The 16,668-nt window shown below is 39.0% G+C and overlaps 1 protein-coding gene across 1 annotated transcript in view; it reads right to left on the bottom strand.

The window, feature by feature from the left end:
* LOC136249598 (germinal-center associated nuclear protein-like) overlaps positions 1-16,668 on the bottom strand; it is a 37,552-nt gene that overhangs the window by 19,359 nt on the left and 1,525 nt on the right. Inside the window, exons 4-19 of the mRNA XM_066041660.1 lie at positions 16,429-16,531; positions 16,149-16,375; positions 15,987-16,099; positions 15,025-15,152; positions 14,047-14,190; positions 13,456-13,529; positions 13,339-13,407; positions 12,753-12,812; positions 12,551-12,697; positions 12,407-12,468; positions 12,211-12,340; positions 11,969-12,045; positions 11,805-11,918; positions 5,219-5,267; positions 5,049-5,162; positions 4,050-4,205 (exon numbers count right to left, since the gene is read on the bottom strand). Of these exons, the coding sequence (XP_065897732.1) occupies positions 4,050-4,205; positions 5,049-5,162; positions 5,219-5,267; positions 11,805-11,918; positions 11,969-12,045; positions 12,211-12,340; positions 12,407-12,468; positions 12,551-12,697; positions 12,753-12,812; positions 13,339-13,407; positions 13,456-13,529; positions 14,047-14,190; positions 15,025-15,152; positions 15,987-16,099; positions 16,149-16,375; positions 16,429-16,531 (1,767 nt within the window). The remainder of the gene's footprint in view (positions 1-4,049; positions 4,206-5,048; positions 5,163-5,218; positions 5,268-11,804; positions 11,919-11,968; positions 12,046-12,210; positions 12,341-12,406; positions 12,469-12,550; positions 12,698-12,752; positions 12,813-13,338; positions 13,408-13,455; positions 13,530-14,046; positions 14,191-15,024; positions 15,153-15,986; positions 16,100-16,148; positions 16,376-16,428; positions 16,532-16,668) is intronic.

Here is a 16,668-nt window from a genome sequence, read left to right as displayed (position 1 = left end):
AAAATACATAAACTCCCTGTCACGATACCGAAGGTACTGGGGTATCTTTGTCTTGTCTTTTGTATTTATGGCCTGCAATACAGTGATTTCCTGTGATAGATTATCCCTCTGTGAGTCCTGCATGGCAACTTTTAATACTTTTGTAATGTTGATGTAGCATTTCACAAAGAGCAGCGTCGCCAAAGCGAAAGTACACATCATCACCATCAGTTAAACTAGAGCTACTAGCACTGCTTGAACCACTACCCTGTGGATTAAGATTCTTCTGGAATTCTTCAGCTCTTTCCAGCAAAAGTTCATAAACCGCCGATGATATGGGGACCATTACTTTCTTGCTGTCTAGATCTGAAATCCCATAGAAGTCTAGCCACTGACTTCTTAAACCAGCTACTGAAGCTTCAGCATTCTTTTCAAGCTGAATTGATGCAAGTGGATAACTTCTGCTAAGCAGGAATGCACTACAGTGCTGATGCCATTGCAGTTGAAAGTGCAAGAATGAATCCGCCCCTTTCTGGGATTCAATGAACAGTTCTACAAACCTGCAACAGTGATGGATTAGAATATCTCGGCACAGCTGTTCATTATGGAACAAAACATCTGCGAACACTTTAAGCGGATCTGGTAAACTTTGTTCAGCTAGTTTACCATTAACTGCACACACTAAAGCATCATAGTCGACGGAGTTTAAGTGGTCACTTAGACTTTACGTCTCTTTCTTGTTGAATACTTTGCGGGTTTGTGTAATAACTGTAGACTCTTCAGTTCTTGTAGGCTCTATCGCAGATAAATCTTGTGATACTTTCTTTCTTTCTTTTTAGCTTACTGACAGGCCATTCGTTCTTGCACCCATGTTTCGGTTTCTCCTTCTGTACATGTCCAACCTTCGACGCTATTATTAATATAAATTTATCACGTGAACAAAACAATTATTTGTTAGTAGCACGAGCCTCTGATACATGCATATTAACACCACACTTACAAATTTAGTAGAAGCCATGGATAACGTGTGCTCATTTTTGATAGGCCATACTGGAGTTAGACACTCTCCTCTTTTATTATTCACTCTTGACGGTATGCAGTATCTTTAACTATGCTCCTATACTTGAACATGTCAATATGCATAAAGAGAAATACAGTATTTACTTGGATAAACTCCGTAACTTTAATAGTAGCCACACTTGAGCAGTGCAATGATCAATTTTTAAAATCAAGACACACAATAGTGTGTCGTGCGGCCCAAGAATCCGGCGCGCCACACCGTGAGTATATTAACAGGAAGAAAGAAAATGCAATTTTCACACCTGTGTAGCTCTGTGATCCCTTATCCGATTGGAACCAAATTTACTGTGCCGGCCAGTTATGGGAGTCTACACACCAAATTTGAAGAAAATCGATCCAGCTATTTCCGAGATACGAGCGAACAAATTTCGTTTTAATTTCTTTGTTTTTTCTTCTTCATTTCGCACACTTTGCAAAATCCGCCATAAAACACAAATGAGTGCTCCAATCGGGCTGAAATTTGGCACACTTGAAGGGCTCATTAAGGCGGATCTCAGTAACAACTTTGGTAGGAATCCGATGAACATTCACAGAGTTATGACCGATTATGTGCGCAAAATAAGGTCGAAGGTCTGTCACGCCAAACCCCTTGGAGGAATGAGTTGAAAATTGATATGTAGATGGAATAACCATCGTAGGAGTGCCTTTTTGTGGTTTGAAAGGAATTGAGATAAAGACCATGGAGATATGACACAAAACCCAACCTGTGTCACAACTACACGATCGATTTTTATGAATAAAAAAACTATTAGTTTTTACGCCTACCAGGCAAACCGCTTAGAGCAATGAGCTGAAAATCAGTATGTAGCTGGAATAATCATCATAGAAAGTCCTTGCAGTAGTACAGAAGAATCGGATTACAAACCACTGAGTTATGATTCAAAAGGCAACTACGTGTAGCAAATGTGAGATCGAGATACTCTAATAGAACAGGCACCCTAATAGAGCATTCAGCTACGTTTATAACTTACTCCATTATAGAATTATATTACATTGCAAGTTAAGTCTGTATGGAATTCAGCTACAAACAGTTAATCTGATAGACAATTCAGCTACATGCAAGTCACCCTGTAGAGAGTTCATCTAGAAACAAGTCACCCGTAGAGAGATCAGCTAGAAGAAGTCACCTTGTAGAGAGTTCAGCTATAAAGAAACCACCATGTAGAGAGTTCAGCTGCAAACAAATCACCTGTAGAGAGTTCAGCTAGAAACAAGTCACCTTGTAGAGATCAGCTAGAAACAAGTCACCCCATAGAGAGTTCAGCTAGAAGAAGTCACATTGTAGAGAGTTCAGCTGCAAACAAATCACCCTGTAGAGAACTCAACTACAAACAAATTGCCCTGTAGAAAGATCAGCTAGAAGAAGTTACCTTGTAGGGAGTTCAGCTACAAACAAATCACTCTGTAGAGAGTTGCAAACAAGTTATCTGTAGGGAATAATAACAGTATTATTATATATATAATTTGTACATTTACTGATAAAATCAGAATTAGTTAAAGTATTTAAAAATTTCTTCATCTTTCTCTTCTTCCTGTGGTAAAGAAAAAAAGATAGGTTTAAAAAGCCCCAAAGCCAGCCATAGGCCGGCTTTGGGGTATACAAATACAAAAAGAAGTGAAATCTAATCCAAAACAGCCAAGTTGTAAAAAAAGGTCTTGGCACCAAATTCACCTGAATTGTTGTTATTAAAATTTTTACTATTAACCTACCACCACAGCCATTTCTTGGCCGTCACCTTGGATCTCACATCTTTTTTCACCATAGCCTTTCTGAGGGCTGTACTCTTTTTTTACAGCTTGGCTGTTTTGGATTAGATAAGGGTTTCAACATTGTTTTCGAGCATCGAGTGGTAGTCAAATTCGAATAGACACCGCGGCATCAAGTAAACACGGTAAAAACTTTGGACTACACAACTAAAATTTGCATGCTAGACAACTGCCATGCCTTCAAGTAGATCTGAGTGGAATTAAAATATTTATTAAAAAGGTATTAAAATATTTGCGCCAAAATTTAGATACTCTAATAGAGCAATCACTACTCCAAACACTTACCAAAATACTACCATTAAAACCATCATAGAAATATCATACATGAGTCTTAGTGCATCTAGTATCAAATCCAGTGTTAAAAACAAGAAAATACTTACAGAAAGCTGAATGCTGAATTTTCTTCATGCAAAGAAACCATACTGAGGCATTAATTTTGTGTATCAACACCTTCCTTAGAGGAGTATCTTATGCTTGTGCCTAGACCACACCCACTGTGTTAGGTAAAATGCTGAAAGCTTTGGGCTCTATGCCATTTTTCTTTCTGACCAATCAGATGCTCTTACCAGCTACAATGCAATTTGATAGGCTAGAACAACGAAGATACCATGGATACACATACATAAACAATATGGCGGAGGGCCAAAAATGTAGCGTAAGCCAGTGGGTGGGGTCTGGGCACGAGATTAAGAGGGAGTAGATAACTGTAGCAAGTGACCACATCCTTAAATGGTCAGGACATGCTGCCATTCCCTTAAACAATTACAGCACAGCGACCAACCTCTTAATGTTCTAGCTGCAGAAAACAAGATCAACCACACCTCTATTGTGTAGATAAACAGCAAGGTTGAGATACTCTAATAAAGCAGTCACAGTTACATGTGTATATCATACAGTGAAATCTCTCTAATCCGACACCTCCATAATCCAGAATACCTCTACAATCTGCCACTGTTTGCTGAACCAATAAACTTTTAGAATGTATGCAAGTATGTATCAATTACTAATCTTGAGAAAAAAATAACACAGAATTCTTTGCAAACTACACAATGAAAGTCTCCTCACAGTGTTTCCTAGATCCACCACATAGTTTAGTGCTTGTAGTTTTATGTGCATGAAGTTACACAACACTTTGTACAATGTCTACAACATATAATTTATGTTGTGCACATATTAGCAATGACACGAAAGTACGTAACACTGAACACACATTGATTTATTACCTCTCCAAAAGTTTTGAAGTTTTTACCCTCGACAAGTTCTGGTGATCTAAACACCTCAAATGGTTTATTAGGTGCTATGAATGCCTCCCTTGACAACAAGAGTCGACTGCCATTTTCTTCTACTTCAATGCCATGGTAACCACAAAATGTTACTACCTATATGGTCACAGAAATTTATCACAAATATTGTTTTAAAAGACAACTCCACATAGACAAGTCACAGCCATGTAAAACCTATAAGCATGAAACCAATAGTACAATATAGTGTATGGTACGATAAAATGTGTGGGGTATTAGGTCAGAGGTGAATTTGTGGTTGGTGAGTAATAGTGGTGGCTATTTTATTTGAGTGGTGGCTGGTCTTGACCACTGTTGGCACATCCTACAGGTCGCTCTTTATTATCTGAATAGAAGTGACTGTTTTATTAGAATATTTTGTCAACTGGCATACATTTACCATATAAAAAATATTTCCTTCCCATTTTTGGCTTGGCCTGTAAACAAATAGTATCTTTATTTGAGAAGGGCATTCATATAAGTCAAAGTGAACCCGGAGTCATGGTAGACAACCATTATACAGTGTGTTAGCCCACAGAAGGCTCTAAACTTAACATTAGTAAAATTTGAAGACAGCAGCAGCAAGGGAGAGGATTAAAGTCACTAACAGTAGCCTGAGCTTATATTTGATTTTTCAACTGTGCTGGAATCTCCTGGATTATAATCGAGACAGGTGTTTATTTGAATGTGGCTTAAATACGGTATTAGAGTTAAGTGTATGCTCTATTAGAGTAGTTGAATTGAGCTTGATCTGCATATAAATGGGCTCATATAAATGGGCTTCACCAATTCTCTTACGTATATTGTGTCTGAACTGGCATACAGTAGGATGGTGCAGGTTCCATTGTAGTACCACAAAATTTATAGAAAGCACATGTAGCTAATCTGCTTTGTCAAGGAAAAACTGATAAGTGGGAGCCTTATGTGCTATAGTATCCATACCTTTTCCTCAGTTTCCATAGACAGCATTCGTTGCATATCTGCCGCTGCGAATTGTGACACTCTTCCTGCTGCCGTGTGTGTCCTTGACAACAGACCAAGTGCCATAGCACGTATCTATGGGTAGAGCTTTACTAATGGAAAGAGTCCCATACACAATTTGTAGTATTTACTTGATTGAAGTATCGATGAAGAAGACATGAATTCAGGTACGTTGTAGACCTAGAAGTAATACACAGGGCTTAAAACTGCATTGAAAACAACACACAATTACTAATCTGCATCACACACAACAGTAGAGAGAGAGAGAGATAAGGTGACAAAATGTGTCACAACATGTTCAGATAGTTTGAGAGGATATGCCTCATCCAGTGGATCCAACCTACAGGTACATGTACTATACAGCTAAGTGATGTATGCACTATACTGCAATACTGTCATAGGATTTTCGGAGAGCTCACAGCCAGGAGAGCTGGCATGTTCTAGCTAAAGGGCAGAGCTATAGCAAGACTTTTGATAAACCAAAAGTTTACTAGCCAAGTGACCACTTGCACTTTCAGCAGGCTTCGCTATGTACAAAGCATTTGCGTTCCGCCTTATAGAGCAATTTTAGCATGTGATCAAGATTGTGTATTTTACAGGAAGTCGTCATTTTGTTGCACAACTACACATATCATGGTGCAGTGCAGTGTGTGGTAGTTGATTTAACAGTCGTTCAGACCATGGAGTTAAGAATGTTTGTTTCTTCACAATTCCTGCTGTTACTTGTCACCAGGGTAAGAAAGATTATGTACTGTGAAAGAAAAGTAGGGATGGATACTTGGCGGCAATTTCTAGAGAAGATATTGACACCAGCGCACTTTACAAATACAAGATTCGTTCAAAACATTTTCATTCTGGCAAGCACACCTATTTGTATGATGTGAACACGATCCAGTTTGCATCTAGGTCATACAAAAGGCAGTTTCTTCAGGGAGCAAATAAAATATTGCGAGATACAAAAGAGTGAAGAGTACAGAGCGAAAGAAGGCTATTTATGAAGAAACGGTAGAGCAGGTACCAGTTATTGTGGCCAGTGTAATTGCTTAATTGAAATGGTAGTTGCTGAATAATGCCAGCTTACTTACACAGAGCAGATTACGATTGCAAGTGAGTATGTGAGTGTTGGGGCTGAAAAGACTGTTTGTGAGTGCTCTAAGAGGGTAGAACTGCCAGAAGCAGTTATCTAAGTCCAACGAAACAATTGAATGGGTGGCTGTGCATGTAGTGGAGCATTTACCTCCATTCTGTGAGGACAGTTTTGTAAGTGATGATTTCACCCAAACTCACATTGGATTGCCCAAATTGAGAATAGTCAAAGCTATATTTCATCATGTTTCCAAAACAACACCTTTCGAAAAAGCAACTAAGATGACAAGCTTCCAGGAAATTACGTGTGTAATGATCAAATTAAGAACCAATTTACTGAATAGATTTCTTGGTTACAGTTTTGGTATATCTACATCCACTATTTCCATAGTCCTTTTGAAGTGGCTGATATAAACGGATATCTGCTTGCAGGATTTAATCATTTGGCCAGACCATGACACTCTGAGAAAAACAATACCTGATTGTTTCCAGAAATCATTTGAAAAAAAGTGGCAATCATTCTGGATTGTTTTGAAATTTTTGTCAAAGACCTTCAAACATAAAAGCTAGAGCAATGACCTGGTCAAACTATAAGCATCATAACACAATTAAAATACTGCTAGGCATTACTCCATATCATTAGTTTCGGAGTTGGGGTGGGCATGTCAGTGACAAGTATTTAACAGAACATTGTGGCATTTTAATGAAGCTATTGCCTGGAGATGTGGTGTTGGCTGATCGTGGGTTTGATATAGCAGATTCAGTGGGAGCAATGCAAACTATGCTACATAAACCTGCCTTCACTAAAGGGAAAAGTCAGCTGTCTGCACTAGATGTTGAAGACACCAGAACCATAGCAAATATCCGCATTCATGTGGAACGTGTCATTGGTTTTTCCCGGCAAAGATTTTCGATATTGCAAAGTACATTACCCATACATTTCTTATCTGATCCACTGCTTGGCTGCTTTACCTTTGCCTTTCCCAGATGCTTTACCCTTGCATTTCCCTTTCAAAAACTGAGGCAAAATCTGACAATCAGGACAGTACCACTATCCTCTAGGAAAATACTCTATTTTGAGACTAGTGTGGAACCATTCAATTTTATAGTCAGGGTTGTCACATCCAATCATGGTGCCTTCTTCTGGGCCATGGCAGTAACAGTAGGCCATGGCAGTAACAGTAGGCCATGGCAGTAACAGTAGGCCATGGCAGTAACAGTAGGCCATGGCAGTAACAGTAGGCCATGGCAGTAACAGTAGGCCATGGCAGTAACAGTAGGCCATGGCAGTAACAGTATGCCATGGCAGTAACAGTAGGGTTGTTCCTGGATTCTGTTGCTTTCACCAGACTGTGAGGCAACAGTATCATTGACTCCACTGGACTGTGAGCTAGATGACATCATAGTGACTGGGGTAAGAGCAGGTCGGGTGTACCAGTTCCCCAGGATTTCGGGTAATAAACAAGCAGTTTAGATTTTGTGACACAGTTTTTCCAAAACATATCATCTCTGCGTATACGTTCAATGTACAGATTAGAACCCTCTGTTTGAGTAGAAAATGTACAAACACAAAAGTCAACATTGCAAACAAAAATTTGTGTTTGGACTTGGTAGTAGTATGCATGAAGCTAATCATGCACCATTTAGATGATTTTATGATGATATTGATGTTAACTGTTTCATTAATAGGTCAGACATCCCCAAATGCTGAACGAGACACCCTTGTGGGTTTTCTTGAGGAGACAGGTCAGGTCTGCTGTGCACACTGCAATTGTATGGCAAGCCTTGGAAAAGTCTGTACACACACAGCAGCTGTGTTATTTTACCTGGAGACAATCACAAGGATACAAGGAAAACGAACTTGTACCCAAACAGAATGTGAGTGGCTTATTCCATCTTACTTAAATAGCATCGAATACAAGCCAGTGAAAGAAATTGATCTTATATCCGTTAAGAGCTAAAAGAGAAAATTTGATGAGATGATGGAAACAATTACTTCTCCAGAGAGCTCTGAGAGCATACCAAAGTGTGGTTCTCGATCAGCAGCATGTTTTGTTTCAAGACATAAACATTGCAGGTACCAAACTTGATGTGTTGTCTCTTGTGCCAAGAATTTTCAAACAAGTACATTCCAAAATCATCCCTTGACATTTCATAAATCTTTTCATGAGATCCTCAGTTACAATACAATGAGTTGTTGGAAGTGTGTGAAACTGTATTAGACTCATTGACAGTTATAGTTGAGATGACAGAATCTGTGGAAAAAGAAACAAGATCACAGCCAAAATCTAATTTGTGGTTTAAACACTGAGCAGGACGAATAACATCATCCCATATGAAGGCGGTGCGTTGTACTGATCTTACTAACCCTGTACAAAGCTAAGCGAATTCAATTTGTTATCTATTGGAATTATCATTCAGCAGTAAGGAAACAGATTAAGGAAACAGAAGCAGGAGAAAAAGGCAAGAGATCTATATTTTAAAAAGCAAAGATTAATCCATGAAGGCTTAACCATTGTTGACAGTGGATTGGTCATTAATTCTGAATGGCTATTTATAGCTGCTTCACCAGATGGCATTATTAATTGTATGTGCTGTGAGGGGGGAAAAGGTGTTTTAAAATCAAATGCCCCTATATATACTCATCGATATGAAAGTGTCGAAGAAGCTGCTTCTAACAATAGTAGCTTTTGCTTGAGAGTAGATCAGGGCTCATTACATTTGGATCATACAAGCTTTTGGTACAGAAAATCTGTGGCTACTTGTAGTTACCTGTCCAGTGACAACACATTTTCCAGCAACTTTTTGGTTACAAACATCCTTCACCCAACTGTATAAGAATTGATTGTTGGCCTCAAGACCCTTTTGCGCTTTGAGTTGTTCTGCTGTTACAAAACTGGTCTGTAGAACCAAGTAGGAAACAATGTTTATAGATTCCACAGGAGATGTTCTCTCACATAAAATGCCTACCACACTGAAAAACGGATCAACCCCTCCAATGATGGGCCAATTTCTCCTTGTATCGCTTTTTTGCTTCTTCTGAAAAGCTCTCTGCGTAACGCGACAAACTTAACTTTGAGGCAGGCTCGAATGCAGGCCTTGATTCAGGCTGACCGTGCAACAAAATGGCAACTTCCTGTGAATTACACAATCCTGATCACGTGCTGAAACTGCTCTATAATATCAACAAGTTTACACGACGGGATGACAGGATACACAGACAAGCTGTGCCGCCAAACATGAACATGCACTTAAGCATTCGTTGAAGGCAGATTATGTTTATAATTCTATTCGCAAAGCCCTTTTCTCTCCCAATAGTTCTGAAACCAGCACAACTGAACCACTCATATCACAGTGCAATGCTATTACAAAAGAATTAACAGACTTGTCGACAAAAGTCAATGCCCAGTGTATCATCCATGAGAACCTTCAGCAAGAGATTAAGTCTACTGTTCTCTAACTAAGTCTGCATAGATATCAGTATACTACTAAGTATTTAACCTTTAGATGCAAGATGAATTGACCAGATTCTTAGTTGCACTAACTTCACTTTCTAAATTATAACCAGGAACTCAAATAGCAAGTGAACCAACAGTCTACAGTTACAATATGTCTGTATTATACATGTGTACAACTTGGAACAGTGTTAAAATGGCTTTTCCTAAAGCCCTCATGTGTATGCCAACAAGTGGACTATGGAAGTGTAGCTGTATACTTAAGATAGATTAGATATGCCAAATGAATTGTCCTATCATCACCATCTATTACAGATTATAAAGTTGCCACAATTGTGCTGTATATACACAACATCAACAGCAACATACGTACCCGCATACCCAACGAGTGTCTGAAAGACGTTGCAATTGATGTACAGGTTTGTCAGGGTGCAGAGTGGAATTTTATTATGCATTCACTGTGTGTACTTTACTGGCAGACATGAAGACATACAACATTTCTATGAAAATGAACAAATGAAATGAAGATTGAACAAGTTAGAACATTTATAACATCTGAATGAATATAATATTCTTGATAAATGCAGGTTAGATGTGACTAGAGGCCAGAGTTTACTTCCATGACCTTTTCAGGTAGCACTGCTCTTCCTACGCAGCCTCCTGCACTATGAACAGACATGGAGGTACTTGCATGTGGGTCTCTGGCAATTCCTACTTAAAACAGACTGGGACCTTGGTTGCCAAGTGAATCATGTGGCTGTTGGCATGGCTGGGCGGGATAGGCACCTCTCATGGATTGAGAGATTTAAATCTCCTCAAACTTTGACTGCCATTCATGATACTCCCAGTCACACCGGCTGCCCAAGTATTGGGTCAACTGGAGGACAAGGTGCTGGTGAGCAACAAGGTGGGTAAAAGTGACCATGGGGGCCGCTAACAAAACCACCGGAGCTGACATACTCAAAACAAGCACAGGTAGAGGTGACATAGGAGGTGCATTGCTTCCTGATGGGTCTATGACACTATCAACAAGCCAAGACGCAAGCTGACACTCCAAACTGGTTTGAGAAAATAGCAGGTAAAATATTCTGCTTGCCCCTGATTACCACTCTTTATCACGTGCAGTGTTTGAATGCAGTGATAACACAAGAGTGTCTTTCACCATGGGCGGCCTCCCTCGCAAGCAATGCCACCTCGCTGGTTAAACTTGTACTGACACATAAACACACGTTACCAGTACGATGGCCATTGTTAGAATAAAGTGTAGTGGTGTGTGGGATTATTTTGCACTTGATGTCATGGATGACAACAAGGTACTGTGCCCAGCCATCATTCCCAGAAGCAGGAAAGAAGTGAAGAATTACTAGTTTTACAACACAACTAATATTCGGTGCCATTTGGAGATTAATCATAAAGATGGATTCATTACACTAGCTCTTCAGTCAAGCCACAAGGTGGAACACAAAATTTTACGTGCTTGAAAGGCTAATAGAATTAAAGGTAGCCATTACAGCAACAGGAGTAGAGCTTGAGGTTCTTATTGAATTAATACAGTTCAAACTGGGTCCTAACTGTCTAAATTCTACAAGCTTACAAAGAAGTCACTCGGGAGGCAAGTGGTAACTACACAACACAGGAGTCATTATACCAGTAGTCAACAATATTATGAGGACTGTAAGATAAAGAAGACCCACATCTCTGTATGCCCAAGACTAGAATTAGACAGCAGAGCTAGTAATAACAAGAACTGTCTCTACTGTGGAAGTTTTGTGATAAACTAATGGATGAAATTCAGAGACAGAAAGTTCTCCGGAATACACACAGTCAGTAGTTAAGGCTTACCCAATGGGGAATTTTGGCAAGAATTTCAGAGCTACTCATTCAGTCTTGCATAAACACAACACAGGTGGAATTGTTACTATACCAGACAAACATATAATATATAATTTTATTATAAAATTCAGCACATACCACCTGACAGTCCCCAGGTCATCAGTTTGGTAGAGGGTTTTCATTGAACAAAGGAAGAACCAAGACCAATAACTCAGAAAGAAGTTAGAGATGATAGCATGCTACGAGTGTATTTCTACAGTTCCAAAACATAACCTGATACCTAAATAACATCCTACCTTCTTCAAAACATTACACCAAAACTATGATGTATACGTATTCTTACCGCACTAATTTGAAGAAGCGGACAAAATTGTTGCTATCCCATGCTAGTGCCACTTGAATAGCAAAATGAACCAATGGGTGGCTAGATATCCCCAGAGTGTAGTCGTCGACTTTACTGTGGAGAGATATTTATCACGCATTCTAAATAGTGACCATTGTGTATACCTCAGTACATCTCCCTCATTGAGGTGCAGCAGGATGTCATAGCAACAGAATTCTGCTTCATTATGACATTCAATACCCTGTAACAAAGATAAGTCACAAGACACAGACACACAAACAAGTACGATGGTGCACCGGTAGAAACACCTCCCCCTACTTCCTAACCCACACACCAGACAAAAGTTTGGACTGCTCAGCAGTTATATATCATTTACAAGTGCTATGAAGACAATTAAAGGAATAACCTTCTTTCTCAGGTCTCTGTAAAATTCTTTCAGTGTCTGTAGACATTTTGATAGGTTCTCATTATTCATACTGGGGTCGAAAGCAGATATATCCTCTTCACACATCAGATGAGCACATAAGACATGAAACCTACACCATAACAGTAAACATAAAAGGCTAAAGTACAACTAAGTACAACAACAGTAGTTTATCTACCTGGCACATTTCTCAACTATTTCCGCCATAGCAGATGAGCATAAGTGTTGTAGAGTGATGTCCTGTCAAAATGTAAATCAAAAATTACATAGTGTAGTGTTGCGTGTGTGTGTTCATGTAGCCTATACAAGGCATATTCTTCACCTTCCTCACAGCCCTTGTTCTGTTCCAGATGAAGTTAAACCATTCGCTACTTCCCGCTAAATTATGGTTAATCACCATGGTCACCAAATAATCCATAGTCATTTGCAACACATGGGGTGGGCGGAGTTCATGTGGGAGTGGCTCATCCTACAACACACATAATATGTATACTGAGTAATAAAATTAATAAGTAGCTAAGCACCTTGTCTGCAGCTGACCCACTGTATTCCTTGACTGCTTTAGCATGGTCAACTTGGGGGTTCTATAATTACAAAGTAGTCAATGATTAGAACTGCAGATGATGTATAGCTGGTTTAAATACATAAAATGTTGAGAACTGATGTGTCGAGCTGGGCTAGCAAATAATTCTGCTAGAAGCCTGTGAACTTGTAATATTTTCGTGTGAAACACACTCTGATATCTTTTACTTCTATATATCTTAAGAGATATGTGTATACATACACACAGTTATCAGTTGTCCATTGTCCAAACACCTCAGTTAACCAAACTGTTCAACTAGAGAGTATTTTGTTATCACTGTGTTCTGTTAGAGCAATTGAATAGTCAATGGAGCTCTCAATATCAACGGGTTTCACCTATCTGACAAAATGTCAACACTTTTGTCAATTTCTAAATATTTCTTACAAAAGAGATCACTCGTGTCTTATTACATTCACAATCATACATAATTACTACTATTGGATCAATGTTTTGTACCTCACACACAGAAAATACACCTTCAGTCACTCATACACGTAAGTTCCTGATGAAGTATGGTTAGGTCTTACCTGAGGATCACATGATGACAACATCTCAAACATGCTTAACCTCTTAATGCTCTCACGACGATATCGTTCCTGAAAACAAGCAAATTAACATACCTCTACACTCTAAGTGTTGCCCACCTTCTCAGGACACATATCTGGACATGCACCCACGATGGCAACAGCTGTTGCTAATGTGGTCTGTTTAACCATTGCTAGAATGATAAAATACAGTTATGCACCAATTAGTCCACAAGCACTAAACTTTTCCTGTGTGTAAAGTCTATTCAACATAAAAGAATTACACACAGTAAACAAGATATGAAGATTTGTAGGAAAGCTAAGTGGTTCCATCACTGTTGCTATAGTGTGTACGAAATATTTTAATTTGCAGACAAAGTTGTGAAATCATAAGAAGTGATTCAATACAAAACTCAGTGAGGTAACTGTGTACATACTTAATAGCAAATACCCATCCACCCCCCAAAGAAAGTACACAGGATCCTTTGATAATGTACATGTGTTGTAACTAGATGGCCAATGAAGTATTAGGTGGTGCCTAAAAGTTTGGTAAACAGAGTGGAACCTGCATAGAAAGGGCAATTTGGTACAACTAAGTATTTCCTGATGATCCAAAGTTAAATTTGCAAAGCTAAATTTGTATCTGTTGTCCTTATTTTTAATAACTGGGTTTGTTCTTTTAAACAACTTTTAACACAATTAGACACTCACTCTTCCTAAGCTGTGAATCACGATTATCTAGTATTTCATAGATTTGAGCAGCACTCAGCGATGACAACTGAGATGGCAGGCTGGTCATAACCACTGGCTTGCTAGTGGTTGAGGTTGCAGTCACAAGTGAAACTGGCACCACACCTGTGTGAACAACAACAATGTGTTAAAGAACTCAATGACAGAGACAGATCTTGTTATTGCTTGATGGTAAACCATTATCTCACGGTTTAAAATAAAAGGGAACATCTAACAAAGACCTGAATTTAATTGACTGACAGATGAAGTTAGGTACATATACATGTGCACTTACAGTAGCCCAAGTTCATCTTCTCAAAGGTTGTGTATCATAAACATGGTCTGTTGCATATATACTCTTACTTAGCTGCATGTACATATATACTCCATCAATGTGTTTATAGTGAAACCTGTCTTGGTGGCCACTTGTTTATAAAGGCCATCTCTCTACAAAGGCCAACTAATATTAATTCTTCAAGTAAAAAATTTATATGCCAATCTTTGCAGTCACCTGTCTATTAAGGCCAAACAAATGGTCCTAATTATTAAGGTGACCAGTTTAGTTAGACTCTAATGACCCCTATCCGAAATGACATCAAAAATATAAAACAGCATCCAATAGTGGAGGGATTTAATACAGAAGCCTATGGAAAAAAAAAATTGACCGGTCATATGTCAGCTGAGAAAAAAGACACTGAGCTATAGCCAACAGGTGTAGTATTAAAACATTACAACAAATTATTTAAGCATCTTTTGAAAGCTTTTTGATCATAGATTTTAAGTTTGTCTTTACATTCCATACCTGCTAGTTAGAGCTCTATCTCGGCTGAAATATGAATGATCAGAAAACTCTATAGGCACCTGTACTCGAAAATATTTAAAGTCCTCTCACTATTGGCAGCCATTTTATGTTTGTGACATAGAGGTCATATTCTATAGTGTGGTGTAACACACACTGACCTGCTGTGCTGTTTATGTCACCTCCTCCTGTACCTCGGTGAAGTGAGCGTAGATCATAAGAATGGCCAACATGCCTAGCAACAGTATCCATGCTGTCGTCAACAGTTTCATTACCAGTAGTGGCCAATCTAACCGAGACAACAACACACATGACAATGAATGCAAGCAGTGTGCCAAAATTCTAAACTATGTCACATAACATGCACTACCGTATAATAAAAAAGTTTGGCGAAAACCCACTATTGCAAAATTGACGACAAAAACTTTGGCGAATGGGCTTCATCTGAAATTTTTAATTACCACATACTGTACTGCTCAAGTGCAACATCAGTACACACGAATGCAAGTGATTAAACAAATCGCCAATTAAGGGGTGTGGTAGCCATTTCGATCGCAAGTCTTTATCCCTCGCTTTGAGGGATGACAACTCATGATGGAAACAGCTGCCAGCCTACCACACCCCTTAATTAGCAAGTCTTTTAATTGCTTGTACTTGTATGTAGTGACGTTGCATTCGAGTGGTAGCTACTGTAAAAATGTATGTAAGCATCGTTTGCTGGTTCTAATGCCAAGAGCAATGTATGGATTTTCGTGAGCTCTTGTGGGACAATGAACCTCGCAAAAATCGAAGGGAACACTTGGAAATACCCACGATACCTGTCACAATACTTTGATACCCATCTTTCGACATGGCTAATCTGCTCATGATCATGTGATAGCTAAAAATAATTGCATGGCGGATAAAACTTGGCGATTGTAATGTTATTCACCAAATTCGCTATAGTATTTTACCGCCAAAGTTTTTTACTATACGGTAGATCACATACTGTAACATGCACAGTGTACCACATATATAGCAGTCAATGAATTTGAGAGTACACTGCGCATCCTAAAAAAACCTCTGTATACAGTATATCTCTGTGAGCCTCGCTACACTATCTTGTACAATGTCATGTACTCACCTGTTAGTTGTGGTTGGTTCTAGTCTATCACTGACGACCTTGTCTTCACTCATATCATCTCCTTCCTGTTCCCAGTCCTCTTGGCTTGGCACATACACATCTTCTTCTTGATGCTATAAGCATTACATGAGTGAGTTTTCGCTTCGAACAACTTTTCCTGACTTGTTGAAAAGAATGCACAGGTGATTTCCTTTTTGGTGCCTTCAATGGTGAGCCCTTTCTATCATTTGCAGTCCCTCCTTTTACTGGTGGGCTTCCAAGACGAGAGAAAACACTGCTCTTCTCTGCTGGCTGGTCAGTTGCATTGACAGCTTCTTTTTGAGAACTAAGACCTTCTTTTGCAGGCTCCCAAACATACTGGCTTGGTATGATGCTCTTCCTTTCACTACCTGCAACAGAAAATGAAGTTGTGACTTTTTGGATTACATAAATGATTTGTTACTTTGTTGAGATGAGGAAGGCCTTCTCTTTTGTAGGCTGATATGCAGTGGAGAATAGTTGGTATCAATAACAGTTCCCTGTTGTTTGGCCCTCAGTGCAGCTTTCTAGTACAAAAATATAAAGTACAGTAGAGCCTCTCTAATGTTGGCATCTGTAGATCTACAAACGAGTCTTTCTTTCAAGGTCTAAAGTACATGCATTTTAGGCAGGTGTTGATTATACAAAGAATAAACATTGTTCA

Source organism: Dysidea avara, chromosome 3, assembly GCF_963678975.1.
Source record: "Dysidea avara chromosome 3, odDysAvar1.4, whole genome shotgun sequence".
Taxonomy (NCBI): domain Eukaryota; kingdom Metazoa; phylum Porifera; class Demospongiae; order Dictyoceratida; family Dysideidae; genus Dysidea; species Dysidea avara.
The sequence above is the reverse complement of the archived record's forward strand: the minus strand, read 5'-3'. Positions and strand labels throughout refer to the sequence as shown.